The 16913-nt window shown below is 39.9% G+C and overlaps 1 protein-coding gene across 4 annotated transcripts in view; it reads left to right on the top strand.

Annotated features, from left to right (window-relative positions):
• Window positions 1-16913, top strand: part of ASAH2 (N-acylsphingosine amidohydrolase 2) — a 100192-nt gene that overhangs the window by 69103 nt on the left and 14176 nt on the right. For 3 of the 4 annotated variants that reach the window (XM_035724101.1, XM_035724102.1, XM_035724100.1), the window contains 7 exons: window positions 882-986; window positions 1111-1192; window positions 8861-8976; window positions 10037-10131; window positions 11796-11835; window positions 12663-12758; window positions 15853-15948. In XM_035724101.1, coding sequence (XP_035579994.1) covers window positions 882-986; window positions 1111-1192; window positions 8861-8976; window positions 10037-10131; window positions 11796-11835; window positions 12663-12758; window positions 15853-15948 — 630 coding nt within the window. Of the gene's footprint in view, window positions 1-881; window positions 987-1110; window positions 1193-8860; window positions 8977-10036; window positions 10132-11795; window positions 11836-12662; window positions 12759-15852; window positions 15949-16913 lie in introns of those variants that run through there. The other variant, XM_035724103.1, reaches the window with a different exon arrangement.

The following is a 16913-nucleotide window of genomic DNA, read 5'->3' as shown; positions in this document are numbered from 1 at the left end:
GCAAAACAGAACTTGGTGGGCACATGCTTTTCCAAATTGGTACTTACTGGGCGCAGTCAGTACTATTCATTTTAGCTGTTTTGCTTCTTTTTTTTCTTTTATTATGTTATGTGAATCACCATACATTACATCATTAGTTTTTGATGTAGTGTTCCATGATTCATTGTTTGTGCATAACACCCAGTGCTCCACGCAGAACGTGCCCTCTTTAATACCCATCACCAGGCTAACCCGTCCCCCCCCGCTTAAACCCTCAGTTTGTTTCTCAGAGTCCATCGTCTCTCATGGTTCGTCTCCCCCTCCGACTTACTCCCCTTCATTCTTCCCCTCCTGCTATCTTCTTCTTCTTTTTTTTTTTTTAACATATAATGTATTATTTGTTTCAGAAGTACAGATCTGTGATTCAACAGTCTTGCACAATTCACAGCGCTCACCATAGCACATACCCTCCCCAATGTCTATCACCCAGCCACCCCATCCCTCCCACCCCCCACCACTCCAGCAACACTCAGGTTGTTTCCCGAGATTAAGAATTCCTCCTATCAGTGAGGTCATATGATACATGTCTTTCTCTGATTGACTTATTTCACTCAGCATAACACCCTCCAGTTCCATCCACGTCGTTGCAAATGGCAAGATCTCATTCCTTTTGATGGTTGCATAATATTCCATTGTGTATATATACCACCTCTTCTTTATCCATTCATCTGTCGATGGACATCTTGGCTCTTTCCACAGTTTGGCTATTGTGGACATTGCTGCTATAAACATCGGGGTGCACGTACGCCTTCGGATCACTACATTTGTATCTTTGTGGTAAATACCCAGTAGTGCGGTTGCTGGATTTTGCTTCTAACAGTAAGCATGTGTGGGTTTTCTAGGAACTATATGCCTCTGCCTCCCAGGAGGTCACTGGACCACTGGCTGCAGCTCATCAGTGGGTGAATATGACGGATGTCACCATCCAACTCAACTCCACACACACGGTAAGTATCATTGAATCACGCTGATGATGGCACAAGGGTGAAGCTCTGGGCTGATCTCATGGCTTACTTGAAGTTTAACTTCTGTTTCTTGTTTGTGTTTACCTTGTGTTCTTCTCCCCTTTAGACAAAAACGTGTAAACCAGCACTGGGCTACAGTTTTGCGGCTGGGACAGTCGACGGATTTGGGAGCCTCAATTTTACGCAGGGTGAGGTTCCGTCTGATGAAATCTGTGGTTCCAGGTTCTGAAGGGTCAAATGGTCTCCGTACATTTATGATTTTTTACTATTATCTTTAGACGCGGGGGTGTGTGTGCTTGCCTCGTGTGTCCATGACAGCCAGAATTCCCAGGGATGTGTGTCTTCTGGAACTTAGCTTCCGCTGATTCAAAAAGAGTCGGAGACAACTTCCCTTTGCATTTCAGCCTCAGTCTACAGATGGACGGTTTTTAATGGGTCTGGCGTGCTAGGGTGGAGTTGGGAGGAGTACAGAGCGGGATTGTCGTTGTACCTTCAACAGTAGGAGTTTGCTCTGTTATCTGCTAATGAATGCCTCTTTCTCTGGTTCCTTTACTGAAGCCCAAAGTCCTCAGGGCAGAGGCCTTCAGGAGCCCAAACATGGGCTGCCAAGTCCTCTTCCACAAATTTAGAAAGGCTTGTAGGCTTCCTCCTGATCATCTCTGTAATAACATGCACTGTAAGTAGAGAAAGTGGAAAATGGACGAGTTTCACCTGTAGGAAACATTTTGGCTTCTTTCATTCTTGCTTTTTATATATGTGTATTTTGGAACCATTCATTGACAAATTAATGAATACAGTTGCAATTTGAGACATTCGGCTCATCTTTCCTGGTAATATTTCATCCGGGGTGGTCCAATAATTTTTAACAGCTTTATTGAGATATAATTCACATACCATGTGATGTATCCATTCAAAGTGTATAGTTCAGTGGTTTTTAGCGTCTGCCGATATAGGTAACCATCCCCACGGTCAATTTTGGAGCATTTTCAACACGTCAAAAAGCAACGCTATACTCTTTAGGTATCACAACCCCCACCCCTCATCTCCCCCAGACCTAAGCAACCCCTGATCTTTCTGTCTCTATATTTTCCTATTCTGGACATTTCCTGTAAATGGAATCATCGAATATGTGGCATTTTGGGTTGGTTTCTTTCACTTAGCATCATGTTTTCGAGGTTCATCTGTGTCGTACCATTGATCAGCACTTCATTCCATTCTGTGGCTAAACCCTGCGACCCAGGTACAAATCCCATCTTCCCTGCACCCTAGCCCCTAACAACAGTCATGTTACTCTTGTGTCTACGATTTTGGCTTTTATAGATTCCACATAGAAGTGAGAACCTCCAGGATTTGTCTTCTTCCATCTGATAATGTTACTGTTCCTTTCCAATTTCAATGCCTTTTATTTCGTTTTCTTGCCTAATTGCTCTGGCTATGGCTTTTTTGAAATTGGGGTTGAGGGGTGCTGCCGGGTTAGAAAGGAAGACACACTACCATTCATCAGAAGTCCTACTGAATAGGGATACTGTTTCCTTCTGAGAGAAACTGTTACGTTTTCTACCAGAGAAATGGGCAGAGGCCTCTCTCCCTAGAACATGGCTGGTGAGATGTTACTTTCTGGGAAGGCCCACCAATCTCTGCAAACATGCCCAAACAGGCCCAGCCTGCTGTGTTCCTTTGCAGGGAGTAGAATCTTACCAATGTGGTGGAAAGGGCTTGAGACAGGCACACCCTTCACCCCACAAACACCTCGTACTAAAAGGGGAAGGGGGAGAAAGCACAAAGAGTTTAAGATATTCGAGTCCAGTTTTTTCAAATATGAAGCATTTTTAACCAATCCATTCTTAAATTTTTAAATTCTTGACATTATAGAACTGGAATTTATTAACACCTACTCTTACATTTCTTATTGACAAACAAACAAAATTCCTGAGCCAAAAACCCAAAGCAAAACCAAAAACAGGGAAAAGCTTGTAAAACTAAATATGGATCCCAACATTAACAGCTGAACAGAGAATGTTGGTTTTTAAATTCTAAGCGGAAGAGAAGTTGTATATGACATTGAATAGGAGCGGTGAGAGTGGGCATTCTTATCTTGCTCCTAATCTGAGTGGGAAACTTTCAACCTCTCACTGTTAAGTGTGGGTTTGTCATATATGACCTTTATTATATGATATACATTCCTTCAGCACCCAATATGTCCAGTTTTTAGCATGAAAGGATGTTCAATTTTGTCAAGTGCTTTTTCTGCATCTACAGAGCTGATCGGATGATTTTTATCTGTCACTCTATTAATAGGTTGTGTCATATTTATTTATTTGCATCTTTTGAACTACCCAGAAATAAATCTCACTTGACCATGGTGTGTGATCCTCTTAATCTGTTGTTAAATTCAGTTTGCTAGTATTTTGTTCGGGATTTTTGCTTCTATATTCCTCAGGGATATCACCCTAAATTTTTCTTTTTTTGTAATGTCCTTATCTGGTTTTGGTTATCAGGGTAATGCTGGTCTTGCAAAACAAGTTGTGGAGTAGTCCCTCCTATTCAATTTTTGGAAGGAGTTTGAGAAGGATTGGCACTAATTTTTCTTTAAATGTTTGGTTGAATTCACTAGTAAAACCGTCTGGTCCTGGGCTTTTCTTTGTTCGGAGGCTTTTGATTACTGGTTCAATCTCCTTACTCATTTGCCTGCTCAAATTTTCTATTTTTTTCATGACTTAGTGGTTTGCACGGTGGTGGTTTGTATGTTTCTAAGAATTTATACAGTTCTTCTAGGTTTTCCAATTTGGTGGTGTAAAATTGCTCATGGTCATCTCTTACGATCCTTTGTATTTCTGTGGCAGCAGATGTGGTGTCTTGTCTTTCACTTCTGCTTTTCTTTGAGTCTTCTCTCTTTTTTCCTTAGTCTAACTAAAGGTTTGTCAATTTTATTTATCTTTTTAAAAAACGAGCTCTTAGTTTTATTAGTCTTTCCGGTCTCTGTTTTATTTATTTCTGCTCTGATCTTTATTATTTCCTTCCTTTTGTTAACTTTGGCTTTTGTTTGTTTTTCTTCTTCTAGTTCCTTGAGGTGTAAAGTTAGGTTGTTTATTATCTTTTTTTCTTTCTCTCTTTCCTTTTATAAAAAAGATGTATATATTTATTTTAGAGAGAGAGAGTGCAAGCACGGGGGAGGACCAGGAGAGGGAGAGAAAGATTCTCAAGCAGACTCCTCACTGAGCCTGGATCCTGATGTGGGGCTCGATCTCATGAGCCTGACATCACAACTTGAGCCCAAACCAAGAGTTAGACGCTTAACTGACTGCGTCACCCGGGTGCCCTTCTGTTTTTCTTAATGTAAGGGTTTATCATTATAAATTGCCCTCTCAGAACTTCTTTTGCAGGGCCCATAAGTTTAGGTATGCTGTGTTTCTAATTTTATTTGTTTTGAGATATTTGTTATTTCCATTTTGATTTCTTCTTTGACCCATTAGTTGTTCAGTAGTGTATTGTTTAACCTCCACATATTGGTGAATTTTCTAGTTGTCCTCCTAGTATTGATTTCTAGTTTCCTCAGAAAAAATAGCTGGTATGATTTCAGTCTTCTAAATTTGCTGAGGCTTGTTTTGTTACCTAACATATGACCTCTCCTGGAGAGTGTTGTGTGCACTTGAGAAGAATATGTATTCTGCTGCTGTTGGATGAAATGTTCTGGTCTAAGGTGTGGTTCAAGTCCAACATTTCATTTTTGATTTTCTGTCAGGATGATCTGTCTATTGTTGAAAGTGCGGTAAAAATTCCCTACTATTATTGTATTGTTCATTTCTCCCTTCATATCTGTTAATCTTTGTTTTATATATTCAGGTGCTCCAATATTGAGTGCATAAATATTTACAATTGTCAGCTCATCTTGATGAATTGACCTCTTTAGCATTATATAATGACCTTCTTTGTCTCTTGTTACAGTTTTTTATTTAAAGTCTGTTTTGTCAGATGTAAGTATTCTTCTGCCCACGTTTGGTTTCCATTTGTGTGGAATATATTTATCCAACCCTTCACTTTAAGCCTATGTGTATTCTTAAAGCTGAAGTGAACTCTTGTAGGCTGTATATGGTTGGGTCGTTTTTCCCCCCACATTCAATCACTCTATACCTTTTGTATGGAGACTTTAAGCCATTTCCTTTTAAAGTAATTATTTAAAAGTTAGTACTTACTATGCCATCTTATTATTTTATGGTTGTTTTGTAGTTCCCTTGTTCCTTTCTTCTTCTCTTTCTGTCTTCCTTTATGATTTGGTGATTTTCAGTAGTAGTATGCTTTGATTCCTTTATGTTTTGCATATGTACTATAGGTATTTGCTTTTTGGTTACCATGAGGTTTATATAAAACATTCTATAGTTATAACAGTCTATTTTAAGCTGATAATTTACCTTTAATTGCATACAAAAACTACCCTTTTATCTCCTCTTCCCATATCTTATGTTTTAGATGTCATAATTTGTATCTTTTTATATTCTGTATCCATTAACAGATTATTGTAGCTTGAGTTATTTTTAATACTTTTGTCTTTTAACCTTCATACTTCAGTGATTTATATACTACCATTATCATATTAGACTAGTCTTAACTATCTACTTACCTTTACCAGTGAGTTTTATACTTTCATATCTTTTATGTAGTATCCTTGTATTTTAGTTTGAAGAACTCCCTTTAGCATTTTCTGTTCCATAATTCATGTAGGCTTTCTTCACTGTTTTATTTTTATTTTCCTCCTCTGATTGGATAATTTCAAATGACTTGTCTTTGAATTGACAGATTATTTCTTCTGCTTGATCAAATCGACAGTTGGTACACTCTACTGTGTTGTCATTTCATTCACTGTATTCTTCAGCTCCAGAATTTCTATTTTTTTTAATGATTTTGTCTTTCTGTTGAACTTCTCATTTTGTTCATATATTATTTTCCTGTTTTTGTTGTCTAACTGTGTTCTCTTGTAGTTGTTGAGCTTTCTTAAAAAAATTATTTCGAGGGGTGCCTTGGTAGTTCAGTCAGTTAAGCATCTGCCTTTGGCTCGGGTCATGATCTCAGGGTCCTGGGAACAAGCCCCGTGTCAGGTTTCTTGCTCAGTGGGGGGTCTGCCTCTCCCTCTCCCTCTGCGCCTTACCCCTGCACATGTGCAGACTCTCTCTCTCTCAAATAAATAAATAAAATCTTTAAAAAATTATTTTGAATTATTTGTATGCCAAGTCATAGATCTCCATTTCTTTGGGATCCATTGTTGGATATTTATTGTGTTCCATGGGTGGTGTCATGCTTCCTTGATTTTTGTTGTTTCTTAGAGCCTTGAATTTTGTCTGTGTATTTGATAGAGCAGTCACCTCTTTTAGACTTTGTAGACTGGTTGTCGTTGGGGGAGACCTTTACCCATGGGTGTGTGCAGGGACATTGGGTGGGTGAGCTGTGGCAGTTCCAGATCCAGGGCAGGCCAAGTGGCGTAGTCTCCATGTAGCTCTGTCAGCTTAGGTCAGCACTGGTGAAGACTGCGTGGGTCCTCAAATGCCAAGGCTGTGTGTGTCTGCAGCTGCCATCGGTGCTCTTGGCATCTCCAGGCTGCTGCTGCTGAAATCCTCCTGATCTCTTTCCCTTTTGGCTTATGGGGGCCCTCACAGCAGTGGTGGTACTGATGGCTGAGGCACGAATGCCCATGGGTCAGTGACAGATCTGAGATCTGGAGCAGAGGTGCTCATGGAGCAGGGGCAGCTCCAGGGTCCAGGGCACTGGCTCTCCAGTTGTAGTAGTGACTCTGTGCCTGAGTTGTACGTACATGTGGAGCAGCCATGGAGCTGGGGATTAGAGCACATGAGCTTGCTGAGGACAGTGGCTCTGGGGTCCAGGATAGCCAGCAGTGGTGGTGGCTCCAGTGCCTAAGATTTGAGTACATGCTGAGCTGCTGCAGATCCAGGGTCTGGAGCATAGGCACACGTGGTGCTGCCATGACGTTGGGTTCTGAAACATGGGTGTGGATGGAGCAGATGGAGCTCTGGGGTCAGGGGCACACTTGGGGGTGGAGGCTGACAAGCCTGGTCCCAGGGTGATGCAGTAGCATCTTCTTATGGATGAGGAGCAGCAACATCTCATCCCCTGGGGGGCAGTCCGTGGTGGTGATGGCCATTGGTGACCTCAGTCATGAAAGTTGCTGGTGTCTGTGAAGCAGGCTGCTGGGGTCTGTGCCAGTGAAGACTACGGGGTGTTCTGCTGTGAAAACCACAGGAAGTCTGTCATGGGGGCTGTTGAGCAGCAGGGGCCACTGGGGTCCTCCATGGAGCAGACCACCGGGCACTGTGATGGCACCTGCCATATGGCTGATACCAAGAGTCTCTGTACTTTTTTTTGTTCCTCTCTGTTTCAGCTAAGTTAATCCTTCCAGTGATCCTTTCTGTGTGATTATTCCGTATTTCGCTCCATAGGTTCTTTTTTTTTTTAATTTTTATTTATTTATTTGACAGAGAGAGACACAGCGAGAGAGGGAACACAAGCTGGGGGGGTGGGAGAGGGAGAAGCAGGCCTCCCGCTGAGCAGAGAGCCCGATGCGGGGCTGGATCCCAGGAACCATGACCCGAGCCGAAGGCAGATGCTTAACGACTGAGCCACCCAGGCGCCCCGCTCCATAGGTTCTTAATTGGATTCTTGAGCCCTCCTGGGAGTATTTTCATTTGCTAGTAACTAATTGTGGTTTTCTGTGGGGTGACAAAAGCTGATATTTTCTACTTTCTCTTCTTGCTATGTCACCTTTTTTTTCTTAATATGGTCATTAAAGATATAAATTTCTCTCTAAGCCCTTCTTTCACTGCATCCCATAAGTTTTCGTATACAGTGTCTTCATTTGCATTTATCTGAAAGCATTTTCATATTTCCTTTTAATTTCTTCCTTGACCACTATCTATTTATGATCGTGTTGCTTAATTTCCACATATTTGTGAGTTTCCCAAATTTTCTTCTGTTATTTATTCCTAATTGCATTACTTTGTGGCCAGAAAACATACTTTGCATGATTTATACCCTTTAACGTTTATTGGGGTTTATTTCATGGCCAGCAGAGGAGTGTCTGTTATGTTCTTGTTGCATGAAGGGAGGTGTGTGCAGGTACCTGTTACATCCACTTGGCTTCTCGTGTTGCTCACGTTTTCTCTTGTTGATCTTCTGACTAGTTGTCCCATCTGTTAGTGCAAGTGGGTTATCCATGCTCCAACTATTACTGTTGAGTATCTCTTTCTCCTCCATTTCTGTCAGTTTTGGCTCATGTATTTTGGTGCTCTGTTGTTAGGTCCATATATGTTTATAATTGTTGTATTTCCCTAATGGAGTATAGATTCTAAGTTCATAGGTTTCAGAGTTAACATAACTTTTCCCCAGATTGTGGTATTTAAGTGTGATTTTGTGTAGATAATTAAGTGGGGAGTTAAGAGAGGCTTTTTCTGTGGACCCCAAGCCAAATAATCAGTACTTCAAGTTGGAGTTCTCATTTTTAGTTTTTAAAATGGGAAAAAAAGTGATTTCATTCGTAAATCTATAGTTAATTATATTGTATTATTTTTATTTGCAACATGGCCGAGGAAGGGCAATAGAAACAAAACTTTAAGGATGTTGAACAAGATATACTCTTTTAGTCTGTCAGCCACAATGGGGATCTAATTAAATAATGATTCCTATTTTAGGATGCAAAGGAAATTTTACCTCTTCTATTATTCAAACTGTTTGGAATTATTGGGCAACAACCTTAATAAAATCTTTGCAATAAAGGCATTGTTGTATATTTGTCAAAATGATGGCATTTTTCAGAGGGTTGGAGTCAAATTAATCCTTATGTTACTAAACAGGGACAACAGTAGGGGATCCATTTTGGGACACTCTTCGGGATCAAATCCTGGGCAAGCCATCTGAAGAAATCAAACAGTGTCATAAACCAAAGCCAATCCTTCTTCATACTGGAGAGGTAATGCATTTTGACTACCATGGTAAAATTAGTGTATCGTCATTTTAAAACTTATGAATTGTCAGAGACAAATGATAGATCTTTGTTGACATGGGAATTTCTTATTCAAATATTTCCATATCAAATTTTTAATATTAAAAATATGTATGTTAAGAATCTAACTCTAAGGAATAAGGGATATGATTATTAAATATTGTGACTTAGAATTTATGATAAATAACTGCAATAATGAAAACAGTGGAAAAGGAAGAATTCAATCAACATCTATCTTATTCAGGATTCATTTATGTTGACTCCAGGACAGGAGTTCACATACAATTCTCTGAACAAAAAAGCATCCTCAGGTCATATAAAAAGGACATGTTCACGTCTCAATTTTCTCATGACTCAGACAACACGATTAACTAAAGCAATATTCTTTTAATACTCCTTTGGACCATGGATTTTCACATTCTAAATGTCAAAAGTTTGCGCCATGTTCATAATATAAATTATTGATGTAGAAAACACTTTTGAATAAAGTTTTTCCCCCTAATATTCAATTAAAATTCTTCAGGAAGAAGAAAGAGAGGAAAGGAAGGAATAGAGAGACTCTGACTATGGGAGAGGATAGATTGTCTTGGAGAAAACTTGGAAAGTAAGGCAAGACTTGGTAACTGCAAATTTAAAGTGCTTTGAGTGTAAAAAGAGAAATCATTAAGTCAAGCTGTTCCAAATGTAGAATTACTTATCCATCTTACTAAGTGCTCCAAGAGAACCCTTGGTTACCTGTTACACATTGGGATGCTAGGATGCCCGGTCCACCAAAAATTTCACTGATGAGAAAGGAAGTGCAGGTTGATGGGGCATTGGCGTCTGAGATCCTTCTGCTATGACCAGATAGAATATTTTATACTACCTCATTCATTAGAAAGAGAATCTGTGGTAGCAGGATAAAGCACCAAACCCAGCTGAAAACATTGTAAATCCTTTAATAAAGGAAATTTTGTGAGCATAATCTGTCTCTTGGCCATAGAAAGAACAATATCCCTAACACAGGTTTCATGTTTTGGGTTCTTAGTTGACAAAACCTCATCCCTGGCACCCAGATATTATTGATGTTCAGATTATCACGATTGGGTCCTTGGCCATAACTGCCATCCCTGGGGAGTTGACGTAAGTTCTTCTTTGTTATTTTGTAGTTAAAAATGTAGTCATTGTGTATGTGTTTCTGTTGGAATCACTTCTTCTCATGGGTGATGATTCTGAACGACTCCTTTGTATCTCACTCTGCCATTTTGGCAACACTGACAAATATTCCAACCCTCTTTTGGTGGACTTCTGAAAGGTAAATCTTTCGATGTGTATGGCTAGTGGGTAAATTGTAGCAAACATAAACATTTGAAAAACTTATTCCAAATGGAAATGATGTTGTGCATTATTATGTCAGTAGAAAGAGTTGAAATAGTATCAAAATACAGATCCTTGAAACAGTTGAAGTATTAGAAGCAGGAAAGATTGTTTGAAATCTGCTCCTAATGCAGTCTTCCCCATCTTACTAAGTAGCAATTTTATATCTTTCCAGTTGTTCAGGCCCTAAGCCTTGGAGTCATCCCTGAATTCTCTCTTTTCAATTTCCCCCACTTTCAGTCTTGCAGCAAATTCTGCACATTCTGCCCAGCACTTTCTATCACTCCCTCCCTGGTCTAAGCCACCATGAGCTCTCCCCTAGATTACTGCCATAACCTCCTGTCTCACCTGCTTGCTTTCTCCCTTACTCCTCTGTAGCCTTTTCTCAACACTGCAGCCAGAGGAATCCCTTTAAAAGCTAAGTTAAATCAAGTCAGGGTCCACATCCCTCCAATGGCTTCCCATCTCACTCCAGGTAAATTCTTAAACCCTTACAACATCCTACCAGGGCCCTGTGAGATTTTTCCCTCTGCAGTCTCTCTGATCTGATTTGATACACCTCTCCCCCTGATTCACCCCTGCTTCAGCCAGCTTGGCTTCATTGCATTTCTCAGACCAGCAAGCCTGCTCCTGTCTTAAAGCTTATGAACTTAAGGTTCCTTCTGCCTAAAACACTTACCCTCCTCTTATCCCCACAGCCGACTCTTTTATTCCTTCAGTTGTCTGCTCCAATCTCTCACAGAGATGCCCCATTGTGCTGACGCTATATGATGCTGCCCTCACCACCACCATCACCACCGCCGCCGCCGCCGCCATATTCCCACAGCATCAGCACCGGCCTCATCATCACAAGAACAACCACCATCACCTGTCATCCTTACCCTGCGTTATATTCCCCATAGCACCTACTGTCATCTCACTTCTTTTATTTGCTTGTTGACATCTTCCCTCTCTGGAATGTAAGCTTCCTCCTGTTGAATCCTAGCATTTAGAAGTGGGCCTCTTCTGTAGTAGGTGCTGTGTTTTATTGAAGGATTCGATGAAGGAACAAAATGATAAATTCTTCCTAGGTAGGAGCAGTGCACTCTCTACTTGCCTCAGTTCTTACTGACATAGAACACGCACAGTATATTTCTGCTGAATCATTTTCCGATGAATGGAAAATGATTGTAGTCTTAGCCAGTGATATTCACTTAGGATGGCTTTTCCCCTCCTACAAGTTGTCTGTTTTCAGTTTAGGATTTGTTTTCAAGATAGGACAGGGAGAAAAAGCTCAAGTTTGGCTTTGCATTGCCACAAAGCTCCTATGAACCTTACCATGTTGTGTTAGGAGCCAGGATCACATTTGTCTCTCGCTACAAGTTCTTCTGTATTCTTTGCATATATTCTGAGTAGGAAAACCCTTAGATACTTTTGTTTTCTTGACTCAGGACCATGTCTGGACGAAGACTTCGAGAGGCAGTTCAAACAGTAAGTTAAAAATGAAATAAAATGTTTATGCATTTATATTTGGTGAAGAGAAAAGAATTCCCTATTCCTATGATCTGATACCTTTTAAATTAATCTTTGCTGAGATGACTAGAGTTTTATAGTTCTTGAAAGTAATGTCTAGAGCTGAATATGAAATATTAGTGGGATAAGAACAAGCTTAAAAATTATAAGGAATCAGGTTGAAATAATGTATTGCTATTTATATATTAATAATTTAATAATTATTAATAAATGTTTAACAATAATAAAATAATATATTAATAATTAATAATTTAAAAATTGATAGTTTTTATGGATTAAATAACAAATGACCCTAAGTACCTTAATGAAGTCCTGTCTAAATAAAATCTAACACATGTTAGGAGTTTTGTATTTTATCTGTATTTATTTATATTCGGGAAGCATTGCAAATGGTTCTAGAATGACATGATCAACAGAGGCCCTATTACTTGGAGTTGGAAATAACCCCACTATGGTTAGTTAGAATCCTCCCATTATACTTTTTAGGATGGATAAAATATCTGTATTTTAGTTATAAGAAGATTCTATATCTGCAAATGTAATCACTAAGATGTTCACAGATCCATTGACTTGCCCAACTGTAGTGTAGTCATGGCTCTAACTTTTCCTCAAGGACTATGAACATCGTACTTCTGCATTCCCAGGCAGTTTTGATCGTTACGAATGATGTTAGGAGAGACACCCTCTACTATTGACTCACATCTATGATTGTAAAGTATAACTGGGTCAATATTATACATTATGATGGAGAGTAATTTTATTGGGCTCTACCTTTCCCCCACTAGGAATTTGCAACCAATGGGATGCAGAATATGACCATTGTTATTTCGGGTCTGTGCAATGTGTATACACATTACATTACCACCTTTGAAGAATACCAGGTAAAGTAAAAAGTTCTCGGCCTTTAAATGAACTATCCCCTCATCAAGACTGTTGTGTCAAATGCAGGTTTTCTTTCTAGACTTCCTTACTGGTGGTTTTGAGAGATGATTTTGTTTTGGGACAGAGGAGAGAAAGAGAATGAGCCAGAGGTTGTATTTGGGAGTTCTAGGTTTGCCCTTTCCAAGTTCAAGTCAGAATTCTGGTCTCACTGATGACTACTTTTTCTGAAATAAATTATTTTGTCAAGGATACTGGTCATAAGCCTGGGCAGGGGCATACAATCTTCCTAACTCTGTCCATGGTGCTTCTGGCACCTGAAGCTTCTGTAGACCCTGGGGAAAACTCCCACTGACAGCTACTATTTATTTATTTATTGAAGATTTTTAAAAAAGTATTTATTCATGAGAGAGAGAGATGCAGAGGGAGAAGCAGACTCCCTGAAGAGCAGGGAGCCCGATGCGGGACTTGATCCGAGGACCCCAGGATCATGACCTGAGCTGAAGGCAGATGCTTAACCAACTGAGCCACCCAGGTGCCCAATAGCTACTATTTATTGAATGTACTAGCTCAGCACTTTGCAAATGTTATCTTCAGTCATCTTCATAACAAGCCCTGGAGTAGGGTTTTATTATATCCGTGACATAAATTAAGAAACAAAGTCTCCGACAATTTAGGGGAGGTAATGTTTTGTTTGCAAATAGTGCAGATAGTAGCTCCAGTACTTTTTAACAGTAGTGGTTAAAAACACGGGAACAGTCTGGATACCCACAGTTCGTGTTTGCTGATATATCTGCTGGCATATCTTGGCAGTCCACAGAGAGGCATACAATCTACTTTTTGACAAATGTCCAGCGATGCCAACGGTGGGATCTGCCCTGCTGTCCTTTGTTGACTTTCCTGAAAGTCCCTGTCTTCTAGGAAATTCTGTCGAATAATGATTCTTAATTGGGGCAAACTTGGTTGGGAATACTTTTCATTTATCCATTTTTTCATTTCTCTGTAACTGTTTTGTAGAATTTCCTTCAATTAGGAATGTAGGTAACAAACAACAATAATATTAGCAGTACCTCTGACTTTGTCCCACAGATACTTTTTATATCACGAAGAGTTATTGCAGATTTAGAATGAAGGGGGGTAAACCAGAGGGGGAGATGAACCATGAGAGACGATGGACTCTGAGAAACAAACTGAGGGTTCTAGAGGGGAGGGGGTGGGGGGCTGGGTTAGCCTGGTGATGGGTATTAAAGAGGGCACGTTCTGCATGGAGCACTGGGTGTTATATGCAAACAATGAATCATGGAACACTATGTCAAAAACTAATGATGTAATGTATGGTGACTAACATAACATAATAAAAAAAAGTTATTGCAGATTTGGAAATAACTTCACTCTCATCAGTCTTTAAAAATCACAGTAGTTATTAGATCTGCTTACTTGTTATTCAGTAAAGAACACAAACATTGCTCATTGTTCAATAAAGAACAGACATTATCCTATCACAAAAATGGTTTATTTCTGTGTGATTAAGTATATTTCAGTCTAATTGGTTTTCTTTGTCAACAATGTATTTATACGTTTAGAGCCACCCAGGCGCCCCTGTATTTATACGTTTAGAAACATTTACTCTGAGAGGGGTCCATAGACCTCAGCAGACTGCCATAGGAGTCCAGGGCACAAATAAGGTTAGGAACCCCTACAGCTTCTCTCAGGGACATGCTCCTGCAAGGATTAATACTAATTAATTTATTCACTAATTCATTCAACAGACATGTGTCGAGACAGATACTGTACTAGCCACTATCTGGGCATAACAATAAGTAAAAATCTGCCCCTACTCTCAAGACTACTAGGGTTTATGATCTAGTGAAAGGCAGAGAAGAGCAGGTAATCACATTGCTGTAAAATGGATTCATAAGGTAAGAGGAGAACAAAGAGAAAGTACACTAGTCTTTATTGGGTATTTGAGAATGGAGACTGGCAGATTTTGTGAAAGATGTAACCTCTGCCTGAGTTCTTGAGAATGACTAGGGCTAATTAGGGAAAGAAAAGTTAGGGAAGTATCCCGTATTGAGGAAGCCATCCATGCAAAGGTCTGGGGGTGCTGAGTTAGTACATTTGAAGGGCCATAATTAGTTGAGGGTAGTGAGACAGGGACTAGTTGATAAGGTTTTAGTTGATGGAGCATCTTTTGTGCTATGCCACAGAGCTTTACCTCAATAAGGAAGGTTTTGGAAAATGGCAGTAGAATTCCAAAGAAGGAGTGTTCAGATCAAATTTTGATTTAGGAAGGTCTCTAGGATGACAGTGTAGAGAAATAAATTGGAAGAGCAGGTGTGGGGGCAGAGAACTGATTAGGAAGTTGTAGTTATGATCTGGGTGAGAGCCAAGGGTTTAGCTATAGTAAGATCAGGAGAGACAGAGGAAAATGAAAGAATTCAAGAGATTCCAAGTAATGGTAGCTTGGAGACTTCCAGGATGTAGGATGAGGGAGAGGGAGGAGTCTAAGATGGCGGAAGGCTGGCATTCCCTGGGATGAAGAACTTTGCAGGGAGAACGGGTCTCTTTGGAGTGACGAGTTCCACTTTAGATTTGATGAGTCTGAGATTCTTGTGGAACAACAGGAAGCTTGCAGTTCAGCTAAAGGAGATGTATCTCATTCAGTTTTATAGCTGTGTGTTGGTTAAGTGTCCATCACCAGACAGTACCATCACCACCACCCCCAAATTTCCCCAGGAGTTACTGAGACTCTCATTTTCCCTCATTTTTTCTTCACCTGCTATGTTTCTTGAGGGCCAACATTTCTATCACAAGTACTTAAGATAGACTTAAGCTTAGGAGCTATTCCCCTCTCTCAAATTAGATGGACTGACAGTCCAAATCGCATAAACCAAGAGAACCCACTACCTTTAGCAAGGAATTAATGGGATCCATTTACTTTAGCTGGTAAATGAAAATACCCGCTGTCCTTTGTTATGATTAATTTTGAATTATGTGAGGTGTTCAACATCACACCCCTCCCCTAAGATGTGGCACCTCTCTACATGGATGGAGATCTATAGAATGGTATAAAACCCAGCCCTGTCCCTCCTGCAGGCTCAGCGGTATGAGGCGGCATCTACAATTTATGGACCACACACTCTGTCTGCTTACATCCAGCTCTTCAGAGGTCTTGCGAAGGCCATTGCTACGGTAATCAAAACTCATAGGCATGTGTGTCTCAGGGGTGGGGAGATGCAGAGAGAAGCAAAAGAAAATGTTAGCTTCAAATGTCCAGTTTCTTTCAAAACCTTTATATTTGAAAAGTTTGTAGCTATGAAGTATCTCTAAGAAATAAAACCGTTAGTAAATTCAGATGCAGTTAACATCTTTTGGTGGTGACAGGTTAGTTCACATATATGATCTCATATTAGCCTCATGATCATCATGTGAAAGTATGGAGGTATCATTTTTTCCCCATTTTTCAGATGAAAAAAGTGGTTGAGAGAAGTAAGTCATCAGGCTTACTCTAAGTCTCTCCAATGAGTGGGTCATTCCTTCTGAGATGCCCATTTCCCATATTGTAGCATCTCTGAAACGGGGATACATCTTCCAATCAGAGGAATTTTATGGTTATAATTAGTAGCATGTTTTTACTTTCTTGGTGGCTCAAAAATAATAGCAGTTGCTATAATCACTAGAGGCTTAGATGTGATGAAGTACAACTTTGGAACACGTACATATTGCATCAATCTAGAATACGTGCACCTCAACAAGTTGACTTAGAAGAACTCCACTTGTGGCCTCTTTCTTTGGAGGTGCAGATATTAATGAAGCTGACTCTGGCCTCAGCAGATGAGCCAATAAGCAGGATAAAAGACTTAAAATCATCAGCAGATCTTTATATAATACCATATAAGCCCCAATAAAGGCTGGGACACAATTACCGCTTAACACAGACAACAAAGCCCTTTCAGAAAAAGAGCTTGGTTATATCGAGTGGAAGCAAACGATACAGCTGCTTCTGTGGGTCAAAACAGTTGAATATTGGCAATTCCATATGCCTCCACCTGATTGCTGACCATATGAAGTTTCACTACAGGGTATCTACTGAAGATATATTTTAATTGCTTGATGATTGTTTTTATCATTGCATTCCTCTCACTTTTAGGTCTGAT

Source organism: Zalophus californianus, chromosome 15 (genome assembly GCF_009762305.2).
Source record: "Zalophus californianus isolate mZalCal1 chromosome 15, mZalCal1.pri.v2, whole genome shotgun sequence".
In the NCBI taxonomy this organism is placed as follows: Eukaryota; Metazoa; Chordata; class Mammalia; order Carnivora; family Otariidae; genus Zalophus; species Zalophus californianus.
This window is presented reverse-complemented; position numbering and strand designations above follow the sequence as displayed.